The sequence below is a fragment of the Balaenoptera musculus genome, chromosome 4 (assembly GCF_009873245.2).
Source record: "Balaenoptera musculus isolate JJ_BM4_2016_0621 chromosome 4, mBalMus1.pri.v3, whole genome shotgun sequence".
NCBI classification, from domain to species: domain Eukaryota; kingdom Metazoa; phylum Chordata; class Mammalia; order Artiodactyla; family Balaenopteridae; genus Balaenoptera; species Balaenoptera musculus.
This window is the reverse complement of record NC_045788.1, coordinates 69,812,799-69,827,899: the sequence shown is the minus strand read 5'-3', so window position 1 is coordinate 69,827,899 and position 15,101 is coordinate 69,812,799. Positions and strand designations below refer to the sequence as shown.

At 39.4% G+C, this 15,101-nt stretch overlaps 1 protein-coding gene across 1 annotated transcript in view; it reads left to right on the top strand.

The window, feature by feature from the left end:
• ATP13A4 (ATPase 13A4) overlaps positions 1-15,101 on the top strand; it is a 139,754-nt gene that overhangs the window by 107,131 nt on the left and 17,522 nt on the right. The window contains exons 18-25 of the mRNA XM_036849669.1: positions 1,830-1,954; positions 6,472-6,635; positions 7,461-7,583; positions 8,844-8,923; positions 10,347-10,389; positions 10,777-10,886; positions 12,785-12,881; positions 14,616-14,688. Coding sequence (XP_036705564.1) covers positions 1,830-1,954; positions 6,472-6,635; positions 7,461-7,583; positions 8,844-8,923; positions 10,347-10,389; positions 10,777-10,886; positions 12,785-12,881; positions 14,616-14,688 — 815 coding nt within the window. The remainder of the gene's footprint in view (positions 1-1,829; positions 1,955-6,471; positions 6,636-7,460; positions 7,584-8,843; positions 8,924-10,346; positions 10,390-10,776; positions 10,887-12,784; positions 12,882-14,615; positions 14,689-15,101) is intronic.

The window sequence follows — 15,101 nt, the reverse complement described above, 5'->3', positions numbered from 1 at the left end:
ATCATTGCTGTGTAGAGTAATCTTGGTTGTAGGTTTTTCCCTTTCATCACTTTAAATATGTCCTGCCACTCCCTTCTGGCTTGCAGAGCTTCTGCTAAAAGATCAGCTGTTAACTTTATGGGGATTTTCTTGTATGTTAATTTTTCCTTTTCTCGTGCTTCTTTTAATATTTTTTCTTTGTATTTAATTTTTGATAGTTTGATTAATATGTGTCATGGCGTGTTTCTCCTTGGATTTATCCTGTATGGGACTCTCTGCCCTTCCTGGACTTGATTGACTATTTCCTTACCCGTATTTGGGAAGTTTTCAACTATAATCTCTTCAAATATTTTCTCAGTCGCTTTCTTTTTCTCTTCTTCTTCTGGGACCCCTATAATTCGAATGTTGGTGTGTTTAATGTTGTCCAAGAGGTCTCTGAGATTGTCCTCAATTCTTTTCATTCTTTTTTCTTTATTCTGCTCTGTGGTAGTTATTTCCACTATTTTATCTTCCAGGTCACTTATCCGTTCTTCTGCCTCAGTTATTCTGCTATTCATTCCTTCTAGAGAATTTTTAATTTCATTTATTGTGTTGTTCATCATTGTTTTTTTGCTCTTTAGTTCTTCTATGTCCTTGTTAAAAGTTTCTTGTAGTTTCTCCATTCTATTTCTACGATTTGGGGTCAACTTTACTATCATTACTCTGAATTATTTTTCAGGTAGACTGCCTATTTCCTCTTCATTTGTTTTGTCTGGTGAGTTTTTACCTTGCTCCTTCATCTGCTGTGTGTTTCTCTGTCTTCTCATTTTGCTTAACTTACTGTGTTTGGGGTCTCCTTTTTGCAGGCTGCAGGTTCATAGTTCCCACTGTTTTTGGTGTCTGCCCCCAGTGGCTAAGGTTGGTTCAGTGGGTTGTGTAGGCTTTCTGGTGGAGGGGACTAGTGTCTGTGTTCTGGTGGATGAGGATGGATCTTGTCATTCTGGTGGGCAGGACCATGTTTGGTGGTGTGTTTCAGGGTGTATGTGAACTTACTATGATTTTAGGCAGCCTCTGTGGTAACGGGTAGGGTTGTGTTCCTGTCTTGCTAGTTGTTTGGCATAGGGTGTCCAGCACTGTAGCTTGCTGGTCATTGAGTGGAGCTGGTCTTTGCCTTGAGATGGAGATGTCTGGGAGAGCTTTCACCATTTGATATTACATGGGGCCAGGAGGTCTCTGGTGGACCAATGTCCTGAACTCGGCTCTCCAACCTCAGAGGCTCAGGCCTGATACTCAGCCAGAGCACCAAGACCCTGTCAGCCACATGGCCATGTACATGGGAAGTTTCTTGCCTTTTGGGAAGTCTGAGGTCTTCTGCCAGTGTTCAGTAGGTGTTCTATAGTAGTTGTTCCACATGTAGATGTATTTCTCATTTGTGAGGAGGAAGGTGTTCTCCACATCTTACTCCTCTGCCATCTTGAAGGTGCCCTGCCTCACTTATTTTTAATGGTGTTTTCTACCAGAGCTAGAACTCCCTGGTGGTTGTTAACAGGTGTGGTGATGAAAATCACCACAGCAGATGGAAGGCAGCTTTGTGGTTATTTAATTCATTCTCTACAAAGATTAAAGTTAATCTCGTTCTTAATAAGCATCCTCTCTTCCTTTCAGTTCTGTCAGAGCAAAAGTCTCTATATCCTTTTGCCCCCTCCTGTTTTCTTTCTGGATAGTTCATGCACACATTCAGTACCCCAGGAATGGTGTGTGAATGAGTGGGGACCACTCTGAGAGGAAGATACCTGACTTTGTTCTTGTTTTGCTTCCTGTAAGAAAGACTAAAATGTGTGATTTCTGTTCAATCATCCATATACTTCCAGGGACCAGGTAGAATCAGACCTGATATTTCTGGGATTGCTGATCTTGGAGAATCGACTGAAGGAAGAGACAAAACCTGCCCTTGAAGAGCTCATCTCAGCCCGGATAAGGACCGTAATGATCACAGGTATAGAACAAAGTGTGTGTAAAAACAGGAAGAATTTGATGTGGAAATAGACAGAGATTCACTCATTTAGCAAATCTTGTTGACTTGCTACTATGAGCCAGACACTGTTCTAGACATTGGACATGGCCAACAAAATAGGCAAAGTTATTACTCTGAGCTTCCTTTCACGTGGGTTAAGATAGAAAATCAATCATTCAATTGAATAAACAGCTACCAATAAGTGTTATGAGGTACATAAAACAGGTGATGTGGTAAAGTGTGTCTGACCAGCTACTTTAGATGAGGTGTCCTTTCTGAGAGGGAACCTTTGAAATAACACCTGAATAAGAAGACATAAGCCATGCAAGGATGTTGATTTTTATTATCAAATGTTCGGAGAAGAAGAATGCTTAGTCACTGTGGTCTGTAAAATACACTGAAGACCCATCAATGAGAGCTACAATTCTGGAGATTAAAAAATTCTGTCCCTTCTACTCCCACTCCCAAAGTCCAAATCACAAACAAGGGAGCAGTGAGAAAGGATCGTGCAAGAGAAATGTGTGAAATTTCTTAATGAATTCTTCCGAGTGGAGAGCCAATGCTTTCCTTATGCATTCATGTTTTTTGAGGGTGTATTGCCTTCCCTTTCTCTGCTCTCGAAGTCAGATGCATTTAACTCTATGAATTCTGGCATCAAGATACAGTCTTGCCCCACCAAAACACTCTCTCCCTATCCCACTGTCCTTGAACCCAATTTGATGCTGGAAACTCGAGAATACATTCCCCTCCCCTTCGGTGCTTCTCCATCCCCCTCCACTACCACACACCCCAATCCAAGAGACTTTTGGATCACTTTTTCCCCTCTCCCTTCTTAGCCCCTCAGTCCAGCTTCTAGGTGCTGCTGAGTTAGTTTACTACTTATTAGAATTCCCCTTACATTATGACCCTTCTGTTTCAAAATTTTTATTTAGCACTGATTTTACACAGTCTCAGAATCTATCCTTTACCAGTTAGATTTATGTAGAAGTAAGAGCTCATCGCTCACAACACTCCCTCTTCACTTCTTCTTTCATATTGAAATTTCTGTTCTGCTTCTTTCCTTGCTTGGTTGTAATTTTTTGGAAGAATTGTCCTTGGATGGGTTGGAAGGGTGATATGCTCTCTGATCTTTTATATACCCTGAAATATCTTTCTTTGCTCTGATAGGTGAATGGTGTCTTGCCTGGGTATAGGATGTTTGGGTTAGAGTACATTTTTTAAAAAAATTTTATTGGAGTATAGTTGATTTATAATGTTATGTTAGTTTCAGGTGTACAGCAAAGTGAATCAGTTATACATATGTCAATACATATAATGTATCCACTCTTCTTTAGGTTCTTTTCCCATATAGGTCATTACAGAGACCTATATTACACTACTAATGTAGAGGACTCTACATTACAGAGTAGAGTTCCCTGTGCTATACAGTAGGTCCTTATTAGTTATCTATTTTATATATAGAGTCCTTTTTTATTAATGGTCTGTAGGTTTTATTCTTTTGTCTTCCGGTTTTTGATATTGCATATCACAGGGCCAGTGGAGTCCACTGTAGGTAACTTGTTCTGTTTACATGTAATCCTTTTTCTTTAACTTTAGAGTGTAGAAATGTTACCAAGGTGTGCCTATATGTTTGTCTTTTTTCATTAATTTAGTCTGGAACATTGTGAGCATTTTTAATCTGTCTTCTTCTTCTCAGGAAAATTTCTTCTATTGTTAATTAGGGCTTTTGTTCTCTCTCTTTCCTTTTTCCCTTCTGGCATTTCCATTATTCACATGACAGGCTTCCTGGATCTATCCTCTCGGTCTCTTACCTTTTTTTCTTTTAACTCATATTTTAAAATTTTTCATATAATTTTTAAAGGCTATATTCCATTTACAGTTACTACAAAATATTGGCTATATTCCCCATGTTGTACATACATCTTTTTAGTCTATCTTATGTAACTCTCATATTTTTATAATTTTGCTCTGAGCTTTAAGAGTCCTTTTTTTGCACTGAATTTTTTCAAACTGCAAACTCAGGTATCAAAAATGAGGATGATCTCCTTCAAATCACCTTTTGAACTGTGAAGTTCTTAAGTTGTGTTTTGGGGTAAGAGTGACTTTAGAAAACCATTTTTTCCCTGTGCTCCATTTGAGTTTCCTAAGTGCTCTCATTATTTTTAATGCAGCTTTCTTCTGTCTCCAGCAGCTAGCCTACTTTACCAGTCATGTTCTGGTTGTTCTACATTATATTTCCTTATCTAGCTTCTGGAATTTCTTAAGTAGGTTTTTATCTCTTTTTGTCAGATGGTGAGGATCAGGCCTGGGCTGCATGTCCTAAACAACAGACCTCTCGCAGGTGACAGATGGCAGAAAGGTCTGTGTTGCAAAGCAGATGGCCGTTGTTGCCCTGCTGAGGCATGTGGAAGAGCCTCTCACTCTCAGGGCTCCCTGTACTCTTCTGATCTCAGGCTAGAGCATCTCCTTCCCCCCAGTTAGCTCTTTTGAGGATTCTCAAAGTATTTTGGTAGAAACCTGGGAGAAACCATGTTAGGGATAGCCAGCCAGTTGTTACATTATTTATTTTAAGTGGTTGCTCTATGAATCACTATATCTGTACCTACCCTTTCAAGAAGGCTTATCATCATAAACATTCCCTACTTTCTCTCCTCTGTTACTGTTGTATATATATGTGTATGACATATAATGAAACCCCACCAGACAATGTTAGAGTTTTTAATTTCAACAGTCCAGAGTTGGAGAACATAAGTGAAGAAAAATCGACTTTATATTTATCCAGCTCTTTATTATTTCTGTTCCTAAATGTTCATGTCTTATGTTGCAAGTTTCCCTCTGGTATCATTTCCTTTCAGCCTAAAGAACTTCTTTAAGCATTTATTTTTGAGCGTATCTGCTGGCACAAATTATCTTAGGTTCCCTTATCTAAGAATATCTTTATTTCTCTTTCATTCCTGAGAATATTTTCATTAGCTATAGGAGTCTGAGTTGACAATTTTTTTCTTTCAGCACTTTAAAGATGTTGCACTGTTATCTTGCCTTCATGGTTTTTGATGAGAAATCTGTGATAATTTGAATTATTGTTTCCTTATATGTAATTTGTTGTTTTCCCTAGCTGCTCCTAAGATATTTGCTTTATCTTCGGTTTTTTAGCAGCTTGATTATGTGTCTAGGTGTGGTTTTCACTGAATTTATCTTGTTTGGGATTCACTGAGCTTCTTGAATCTGTAAATTTAAATCTTTTACCATATTTGGGAAGTTTTCTGCTATTGTTTCTTCAAAAAATTTTTTCCTGTTCCAATCTTTCTCCTCTCCTTCTTGGGCTCTAATGACATGAGTGTGAGTTCTTTTGATATTCTTCAATCTTTGTTCTTTGCTTTTTCAGTTGAGAACTTCTATCTTGTCATTTATTTCAAGAGTATTAACCTTCACCACGTGGAGGAGGATTACAATAGCTGCTTTAAAAGCATTGCCTGATAATTCCAACATCTGGGTCATCTCGGGACAGGCAAATATTGAATTGTTTTTTCTTGAGAATTGGCCAGATTTTCCAGGTTTTTCACATGTTGAGAATCCTGAACATTTTGAATATTATGTTGGGATACTTTGGATCCTGGTAAAGTCCTCTAGAGAATGTTGAGTTTTTTGTTTTAGCACGTAAAACTCTGGAATATGGGAGGTGATTAATATCATAGTTCAGTTCTTGAAGCTTTTGCTATCCTTCTTCGGGTTTGCTCTACACGTGCACAGCTCTGGGTTGAGCTTGGGGCTTACATAGTTCATATACTGAATTAGTCTCCTTGTCTAGCTCTCTTCTTTCTAGGATTTCCCTCACAACTCTTCAGCCCTCCAGTGCCCCTTTCCTGGTTCCTTTGGCCAGAAAAAGTAGGTTTTTCTTGGAGTTTTAGCTATCTACACAGCTCTGGGACTGGGGCTCACACTCAGGTCAAATTATGTGAGAGGAAAGAGAAAAAAAGCTGAGAATCTCTCCACCTTGTAGATTATTTCTCCAAATTTGACTCCCTTTCACATTCTGCCATTTGTGTTTACTTTTCAAAGTCCTCAGGTAGGTTTTTTAAATGACATTTTTTCCAGAGTTTTCCATTGTAATCAGTGGGAGAAATAGATTCTAGTGGACTTACTCCATATTAGCTGGAAGTGGAACCATCAGATGTCATATTAAACCAGTAGAGTTTTGCTAAACATTTACTAAGCTGTTGACAAATAACAGAAACATATTTGAACTTTTCCTTTTTAATTTTACTTCCCACTCCCTGGCAAAAATATACTAGTAGGTCATAAAGTAACCAGATGAAAAGCAGCAATAATAAGAAAAGGGATCACAGAATCATGGAAGGTCAGGGCTGAGAGAGAACTTAGAGACTATCTCTTCTTGCACCAAAAATAAGGTCTGAACTCCTTACCCTAGCTTTCTAGGTTCTACGTGAATTGGTTCTGTCTCTTCGATCTCATCTTGGGATACTTTTCCTTTCTTCTAGGTGACAATCTTCAGACTGCAATAACAGTGGCCAGAAAGTCTGGAATGGTTTCTGAAAGCCAGAAAGTCATTCTCATTGAAGCAAACGAAACTACTGAGTCCTCATCAGCATCTATATCTTGGCAATTAGTCGAAGAGAAGAAACATATTGCATATAGGAGTCAGGTATACCTAAAAGCAGACCTTCTGCCATATTATCTAACTCGTCACACAGTGTTGGCTACTGAGCAGCTTTGACTGGCAGAGGTGTAGAGGTGACCTAGGGTCAACATACTTCTCCAAATGTCTAACATGTATACTGTTCAAAGAACTCAGTTATATCACTTTCCCATACCATTCCTACTGAGCTTTAAGGTATGGTGCTTTCCTGGGTGCTGGAAATAATACATTCTTTTAAACTTAAAAAAAGTCTTTAGAAAGAATATAGTAAGTGGGGCTGCAAGTCTAATTTTCCATTTTTTCCCTTGCTTGCCAGCCATCCCACTGGGTTCAAAGGGGATTTAGTCCCTAAGAGAGACACTGCTGTGTGCATTGGAAAACCAGACTATATCTTCAGGGTGGGAAGAAGTTTTATTCATTTATCTCCAATCTTGTCAGTATCCTATCTCTATTGTGTCCTTGTGAAACAATGTTAATTCTGTAAAAAAAAAAAAAAAAAAAGGAAAGTTCTCACCTCAGGGAGAGATTTGTTAAGCTGCAATGCTTTTGTATTTTATACTTGAAATGTGTGAAATGTGCTTTTCTCTGGGACTCACTGAGATCAAATCTCAGGATGAGAACAGGACGTGAGTAAGTGTTACCCCCCTGTTCACTAGAGGCTGTTGATGTGCAAAGATTGATCCAGCAAAGAGAAGGTGTTTCTCTGAGGAATCAGGGCTGGAGTGTGACTTTTAAAGAGAGATCCCAGACTGTCATTGTTGCCTTTGCTCAGATATGCTTGTGGTCCTAACCACTCTATCAAGTCTAAAATTACTGTGTCTTGCTTTGCAGGACAATTACATTAACATCAGGGAAGAAGTCTCTGATAACAGCAGAGAAGGAAGTTACCATTTTGCCCTAAGTGGAAAATCCTTCCAGGTTATAAGTCAACATTTCAGTAGCCTACTGCCAAAGGTAAGTTCTTAGAGGGTACCAGTCTCCTGGTAAAGATGCTAACAGTGTCACAGAGCATGATCGTAAGTAATTTCAAACCTCTAACTAGGTTAGATATACCTATTGAATGTATCATAAGGGAAGCAGATAGTTTTGCAGAGGTCACTGCTGTTTCATTTCCTGCTAGATTTAAAATAAGTAAATTTGACTAACTAATTATCCATCATCTATAGGATTAAAATATTAGTGACTTCTCAAGTGATAAGATTGCTTTGGGGGAGCTGTCACTATATTGCCATGGTTAGGGTGTCTCACAGTATAGTGTAAATCCAGCAATTATACAGGAAGGCAGGCCAAGAATAGAGGAATTCCATTAGGTTTTTGATAGAGGACGTCTATACAAAAGAGGGTCAAACTTAAAACTTTTCTGATGAAGAACAAACCCACAATGAGGGCAGGTAAGTTATATACATAAAAAACATATGAGCAAACTAGAGAAAGATTGTGTCCAGTGTAAAGAAAAGATAATTTATTTGTATTCAATTGCTCATTATCTTAAGTACTGTTTAAGAAAAAAAGAATGAAGACTTTAAAGCTGAGTGAACCATAAGCTGAGTTTACAGCCAAGAAGAGCAGAGAGCACACAGCTGTAACACAGAAGAATTTAGACTCTGTTGGATGGGGTTCAGGTGGATGGAGCTGGTACAGGTTTTTATACAACAATCCATTAATGTGACAATCCATTAATGTTTCAGAGCCCAAATTAGGCTGGAGATATCAGCTGAGTTTCACAATTGGTCAAGCCCAGGTGGTATGGTTAAGTCAAAGACCACAGATAGTCACCCTCTCATCACTAGGCTAGTTTTCTGCTAGATCTGAACAATTTTCTGAGAAGCAATTGCCTCCTTTCCTTCTCCTGGGATCCTGACCTCTTGTTATCTTGCAATTTCTCATACTTTACTGGTTTAAGGTTCCATCAAGCTCAGGGTTTTTCAGGACCACATTCTTCATGGCCCCTGAGCTAAATTCCTGTAGGTCATCATTTTCATCAATTATGTCTATTAAGTAGTCATTTTTACTGATTTTGGTCTTCCTGATCACTTATCTGATGACCAAAGTCTCAATATCTGTCTTAAAATCCAAAGAAGGGCTTCTTGGAAACAAATATTTTTCTCACTCATGGATATCATTACCCAGTCAGTGTTCCGAATGTTATCAATTACTTCATATATGACCAGCTGACATAATAAAAAAAAATTTTCCCTTTTGCATTCTTTACAGATATTGATCAATGGGACCATCTTTGCAAGAATGTCTCCAGGGCAGAAATCCAGTCTGGTGGAAGAATTTCAGAAACTAGAGTAGGTCATTACCAATTCAGATGGTGTGAAGTGCATGGAGGCATGGCAGGGGGAGAGTAAGGAAGTCACTCAGTTTGGTTAGGGCAGTGGTTCTTAACGTGGCTACACATGACAGTCACCTTGGGAGCTTTGAAAAATTAGCAATGCCAGGACACCACCATTCAGAGATTCTGATTCAATTGCTCATGTGGGCACTTGGACATCAGTATTTTTAAAATTTCCTTTCATAAGTCAATTTTGCATCCAGAATTGAGAACCCCACTGAACTAGAACATAAGGGGCACAAGAAATAACTCTGGAAAGGTCATCTGAACTTGGCTCCTAAAGGTACAATGAAAATTTAGACTTCATTTTTACAAGTTATTTTCACGGTTATGATATAGGGAGGTCCCTATGACAGGAGATTCACATAACCCTAAAAATATTAAAACATTCTTATGCTAAAGCATCCTCTCCATCCTAAATCAGAAAAATATTCTTAACACAAAGGGTCTCCATTGTCAGAACCCCATCATTTGGGATCCTTTATTTTCTGTTAATGGAACCCCATGGAGTCTCGGAGGCTTTCTTTACCTCTGGTGCTGGACCACGCTCACACAACTCCAACTCCTACTCGCCCCTGGTCCACCCTCCTACTCACTTGATGCAGTCACTAGGCAAAAGTTCTATATGCAAAAAGCCCTATCTTCTCAATATGGCTAAAAACCTCCACAGTAAACCTGTTGCCTAGGTAGCAGTGTGGAAGAGAAGCACAGCAAATTCTGCAAACACTGTCAGCGTGCTTCTACCTTAAAAAGCAGACTGTCTTCGTCAACAATTCAAGAGAGCAGTATTCATCCGGCCTCAAAAAGCAATCCTGAAATGGGGATATATTTTCTTTCTTCAACTTCTGGTCCTGGCACCACAGTTTTGAGTTGAGTGACAGCTGACACGGTGGATTTCCTCTCCAGTTACTATTAATGTCACCAACAACAAACTCTTATTTATCATTTTAGAATACATCACCTCACTGAATACTCATAATGCTCGTAGGGGAGAAAAATGATAGTCAAAATGGGAAAGGGATCAGGTCAGAGATCCAGATCTTCTGGCTTCAAATCCTGTGCCCTCCCCACCATGCCATGCTGTCATATAATCATGAACATCCTGTTTTACAGCTGACAGAGCTGCCTCCTAGGCAGAGAAGTGCAGGGTCTCCTTGAATCGCTTGGAGTCAGGAAGGCTGTATGGGATTTCTTAATCCATTGTAGGAACTGCTGAGTCATACTTTATTTTAGTCAAACCAGACTATTAGGGAAACTCCCTTAATGTAAATAATAAGTTTGAGCCTTAAGTAATGAAGCTCATTTTATCTTTTTCATTAGAGCAATTAGCAGGTAAGATTGCTTTGATCTCCTCTACAATTGACATGGTTCCCTTTTAGTTACTTTGTAGGTATGTGTGGTGATGGAGCCAATGACTGTGGGGTAAGTAGCTGTCAGTGTGTCAATTGTACTTGCTTCAAGCCCTGTAAGAGATAGTATCCCCTGGGATATACACCACCTCCATTCCTCTTGAAGGAGAAACTGATGTGGACGGTTTGGAAAGGTTTTAACCAAAGCCACACAATGACTCAGTGGTCAGTACAGACTAAATGGAGTAGAATTTGGTTCTGGATTCCCCACTTCTTTGGCTAGGTGTCCCAGTGCCATCTCTTTCTTATGTGGCAGGCAGAGCAAAATTTGATCATCTCCTGGCCAGTGCTTGGGCCCACAAGCCACTTCGTGGGCAGCTTAACTAGCCTTTCTTGTGTGGCCTCAGGAGAGACGTGTGTGAGTGTGCATCTATACAGTAAGCTGACTCTTTGCTTTCAGGCTTTGAAAATGGCTCATGTGGGCATCTCTTTATCAGAGCAGGAAGCATCTGTGGCCTCACCTTTCACTTCCAAAACTCCAAACATTGAATGTGTACCTCACCTTATCAAGTAAGTAGGTACTTTTCCCCAGCATTGTTTTAATGTCTCTTGACTTTTAGGTGCAGACCCCTTTGTTTTACCAGGCAAAGAGCAGTGGAAATGTGTGTCCCTGGGCGGGGAGGGTGCTTTGTGGGAGAAAGCAGTCAAACATTCTACTCCAGAGTGGACTTACCTCCTGGGAAAACAGTGGCATTTCTAATGAAAATCACTGAATAGATTATTTTTAGATTAGAATCTGGAACTTACTGCTGCTTTGAAAATGTCAATCATACTCTTATTATTATTATTTTAAATGTATCTCCTTAGATACTTTCTTAATGGAGAATTGACAGAAACTTTCTCTTCCCTACTTGCTTTCCTTTCCTCTTGCCTCTTTATGCTTCCTTGGAATATCCTTCCTATCACCAGTTTTCAGAATATTTATTCATCTTTGCTGCTTCTGCTACAATTTCCCTTGGTGCTTTGTTCCCCTCCCCCAACCCCAGAATATGTACTTCTGCTGCATTTTGTTTGAATGATGGAGATGATTAGCATTGTGGCTGCTTTTGGTTATTATAACTAGTATGTGTTTACAGTTTATAAAGTGCTTTAACGCCTAGTATCTTATACATCAAAACAGCCTGGAATTGTAGGGATGGTCACTATTTCTTTTACAAACAAAGAAATTGAGGCTCAGAGAACTTGATGTATCGAAGCTCACAGCCATATAGGATTGAAGATTGTATTAGAATTAATTTTGTTTCAATGTGTTTTATCTACAAATATCATACCCTTTCCACCACATTAAAATAGTGATTTGACTAGCTCCTCCCCATTTAAAAAATGTATTCATGAATTTGACAAATATTTATAAAGTAGGGACTTAGTGCCAGGAACAGTTGGAGGCACTGGGGACCCAGAAGCAAATAAATCGAAAGTCCCTTGATCTCACGAAGCTTTCTTCCCGTGAAGAAGTTGGGCAATAAACACACACACAGAAAAATCAGGGGTAGTGTGAAAAGTTGGAAGATGGCTTGGGCAGCGGAATCGGCTGCTTCAGATGTGGTGGTGTGGGGAAGCCTTTCTAAGGAGGTGAGGGAGGAGGAGAAACCACCTTCTAGGCGGAATAAACAGCAGCAGCAAAGCCCTCATACAGGAAAAAGCCTGGTTTGAGGGTCAGGTTTTGGAATCCCAGGAAACCATTCTGACCAGAAGTAAATTTAAACTCTATTTTTTCCCAAATCAATGAGATAAAAGTGGCATTTCATAAGTACTCTACTTTACACTCTAAATATATACTATTCACTCAAAGTCAATCAACAGTAATACAAATGAACATGCTCATTGATTCCAGTCTCTTTAAATTTGATGTATGCCTAATTTGAGTGTGCCTATTGTCTTAGTTCAGTTTTAGAAAAAGTTGGGACTGCCAAACGAAATTTGAATGAGATGTTTGCAAACTCCTGAAGCACCTGGAGCATGAAAATAGCCCCCAAACCTGCAATCTTATTTAAATTCCTCAGTTCACAGATGAAGAAACTGTGACCAAGAGAGGGAAAATGACCTTTCAAATCACATTAGTGAGTAGATATGAGATCTGGGACCAGTTCCCAGGTCTCCTGACTCAGAGCTGAAATAATGCCTGCAGACAGGACAAGAGTAACTCTACATTCGGGCTCCAAAGCTCAATCAAAGGCCTGTGGACCTTGGCCTGGAATTAGTCTTCCTTGAAAATCTAGCACACTGACTGCCGGCTCCCACTGGCTCAAGACTGTCGAGTCTGTCAGACAAACAATCGAATTATCAGGCTTTGGTTTTTTCTTCTGAGCTCAGCTGAACAGCACAGAATAACTGACCTGAGAGCAGAGATGAATCATTTCTTTTTGTGACTTTCATTTCATTACTCTTTCATTTCTTTTCTCACACAGGGAAGGACGTGCGGCTCTCGTTACCTCATTTTGCATGTTTAAGTACATGGCTCTGTACAGCATGATTCAGTATGTTGGTGTTCTGCTGCTCTACTGGGTATGACTTGAGACCTAGCCTCTTGGTTAGTGAGAGCTAAAACAAGTAGCGGTCACTGGAAACTTGCAATGCCTCTTAAAGAAAGAGTGCACATGGGATATTTCGAGTACCAACAGCCTCTCTATAACTATCTTTAACGTTTTTGAAAGTAAATCAGGAATAGACAAGGATACAAAGGAAAAGTCGTTGGTGTCAGTTCTCTGACTCTCTGACAGAAGTTTCTTATCGTTGTAGCTGAGGTTCAGAACTGAAGGTAAACTTTCTCTCTCACTGTTGTTTTGGCTTGCCTGGACCAGGTCTCTATCTTCCCAGTTCCAGTGTGGTTCCACCCTAGCATAACATTGGTTAAAGACATGCTTGTCTAATTGGGGTTCTGGTAAATGTTTCATAACTGGCTCTCCCTGGAAACACAAACCCCAATCATTAATGTTTACCAATTTCAATGGCATAACTACTCCCACCATGGCTGATTTCAAGCTATCTACCTGACGTCACTGAACATGGAGTTGGGAAGAGATGTATTATACAGTAGCATACCATTCTATAGTACTTGCACCATATAGATACAAGAGTTGTAAATAACCTTAAGACCATTGATAACATTTAAATGTAGGAAAATGATTAGAGAGTGCTGAGTTTTGGCTATTTATTACCTGTGTTTTTAGTATAATTTATTTAATGGTAAATTTATATAATTTAAGTTTTTATATTGACTGTGTTTAAAAACCAGCTCACGGAATTCCTGAAAATTTAACAGTTGACTTTCATGAGCTAGTACAAAGCAGCATATCACTGATTCCCTGAATACAGGGACTTGAAAACTGACATATCATGGCCCCCATAGCACATAGGTCTTGTGATGGTTTTTACTATTTAACAAAATATAAAAGGAGAAAAGACATATCTAGTATTTGTGAGCTCAACACGTGGGCTTATTCTGTTAAGTAACACTGAGAAGGTGAATTCCATTTGTGCTGAAGGTATCTAGATTCATCTCTATGTCTTGCCCCCTTGCTCCTGGTATGAAGGTTTTTACTTCCGTTATTTTCAGATTATATAAGTCCTTTTCCTCTCACTGATGAATGGGCTGGAAAAGGAGAGGCTGTTTATAGAAACTTGGCCCTATTTTGGAATCCCAATAACTCATTATGCTCAAAAGTAGAGTTAAACACGGGTCATCATTATCTCCTTTCCACGAAGGGGGTGGAGGGGGGAAGGAAGCAAGTTTCTTGAAATCAGTAAGACATGAACATTTTTTGTTTCAAGAATATCAAGATGCTTTATCAGGACTTTCTAACAACACCCAAGAATGCAAATAGTGGGTTTAGTTATTCTCATTTTCCATTGGTGAAATTTAGGTAAGATCACCACACATTTGTCACTGACCATTGGGAATGTATCATTTTGTTGTGCCAGACCAAACCCCACCCTTTCTGCTAACAAGTAGAAAAGAGAGCAGAGATGAATCAGAGTGAGATGTTCCCCTCAACAGGGGTGACACTGATGCTCAAAGGAGCAGCCCAGAAAACACACTGCAGTGGCCCTCCTGGCTAGAAAGGAGTTTGCAGGCTTGTCTTTGGTACCCTTGCTGATATGACCAGGCCCCTGACCATACCATCTCCTTGGTAATTTACTTGAAAATCCTATGTTGCAGTGAGAAAATGAGTGCAATTGATGTCACATTTCATCCAGAAGGTTATAACTTTTTTGAGCCACTTTCCTTTTTATTTTCAGGAGACAAACAGCCTTTCAAATTACCAGTTTCTGTTCCAGGACCTGGCCATTACAACTCTTATTGGTGTAACAAGTAAGACGTCTTTTAAATTTTCTTCTCAGAGATACTCCCCTCCACTTGCTTCCCTCTGCCCCTGCAGGGTTAGTCCACCATTGAGGGGTAGCAGCTATAGCCGCAGTGATGAGTGACGTATTCCCAAAGGGGTATGGTATGCAGAGAGAGAAAGAGGAAATAGAATCTTCATTTTTAAGTGTTGAAAGTGTTAGCAAAGGAAAAGCTGGCTCGTTGTTTTGCTGTTTTCCACAAAATATAGAGCTTCTATAAATGGTCACTAAACCTTTAAAATGAAAAAAAGCACCTTGAAAATCAGGAACACTGACTTCAGTGTGCTTTTAGGTATAGTTATGGTCCAAATGTGCCCAATTTATAGACGCTAAATGGCTTTTATGTTTCCCATTTCCAATCCTCTCAGGATTTAGAACAGA